Source organism: Dictyostelium purpureum (genome assembly GCF_000190715.1).
Source record: "Dictyostelium purpureum unplaced genomic scaffold DICPUscaffold_499, whole genome shotgun sequence".
Taxonomy (NCBI): Eukaryota; Evosea; class Eumycetozoa; order Dictyosteliales; family Dictyosteliaceae; genus Dictyostelium; species Dictyostelium purpureum.
Genome location: NW_003519833.1, coordinates 303 through 1586, shown reverse-complemented (window position 1 = coordinate 1586; position 1284 = coordinate 303). Strand labels below are relative to the sequence as shown.

General features: G+C 17.4%; 1 protein-coding gene across 1 annotated transcript in view; it reads left to right on the top strand.

The window, feature by feature from the left end:
• Positions 1–1047, top strand: part of DICPUDRAFT_159009 (uncharacterized protein) — a gene marked incomplete at both ends in the record, with an annotated part of 3294 nt that extends 2247 nt beyond the window's left edge. Inside the window, 2 exons of the mRNA XM_003294017.1 lie at positions 187–327; positions 1040–1047. Coding sequence (XP_003294065.1) covers positions 187–327; positions 1040–1047 — 149 coding nt within the window. The remainder of the gene's footprint in view (positions 1–186; positions 328–1039) is intronic.
• Positions 1048–1284: the final 237 nt, after the last annotated feature.

Here is a 1284-nt window from a genome sequence, read left to right as displayed (position 1 = left end):
CAATTTGCAATTGAAAATGATTTAAATATTCTAGCTGATTCTGGTAAATTATTAAATTGATTTATAATAAAATAATGTTGTTGTTGTATATATATTATTTAATTAATATTAATTAAAATTTTAATTTCAATATAGCATATCCTGGATCAATTTACATAACTCCATCCTGTTATTATAAATTTTTAGACGAGAAAACAATAAATGATAAAACCCAAGAACAAAAAAAAAAAATACAATCTTCATTTCAACAGAAACAGGCAGCTTTAAGAACACCTGTTGAAAGAGGTAATAGCTCAGTTAAAAGATTTGGAATTGCCAATACCAAATGTAAATTATTTCCCGAATTACATGCAATGTGTATAATGATCTGTTTTCAATTGTGTCAATTGGAAAAAAATTTTGAAAATTCAAAAAATAATAATAATATAAATAAAAAAAATATTAATCATTTAAAAAATAATAATAACATAAATAAAAAATTATTAATCTTTTAAAAAATAATAATATACATATATATAAAAAATAATAATATACATATATATATATAAATAAAATTTTAATCATTATAATATTATATAAATAAATATTCAAATTTATTTTATTTTTGACTCATATTTAACTTTTATTAATTAATATTAATAAAAAATGAGTAATTTATATACTAAAAAATTCATTCATTTTATTTGAAAGTAAACAAGAAAAGGTGAATGAACTTTTTAGTACTTTATGAGTAATTTATATACTAAAAAATTCATTCATTTTATTTGAAAGAAAACAAGAAAAAGTGAATGAATTTTTTAGTATGGGTGAGATAATTACCATATTAAAATGATTCATTTCTTCAATTTTGCAAGTAGCTCAATAGAATATATGAATGTGGATTATATTTTTATAAACAGTTAATTTTAAAAAATAAATTGATTTTTGTATTAATAGTTAACACGACTTTTATTAATTTAAAGCTCGAAATGGGTAGCAATAAATATTAACTGCTACCCATTTCGAGCTTTAAATATATTAAAATTTTTTTTTTTTTTAGTAATTTAATTTTGATTATTTGATTTTGGTAATTTAGTTTTGATTATTTGATTTTGGTAATTTAATTTTGATTTTTTGATTTTGGTAATTTATTTTTGTTACTTATATAGAAATATATATACCTATATATATAAATATATATATTATAAAATACAATTTATTAATTAATAATTAATTTTTTTTTGTAATTCACCGATAAATTTTTGTATCTTTCAAGATGTTTGGGGTATTATTCACTCTAAATAT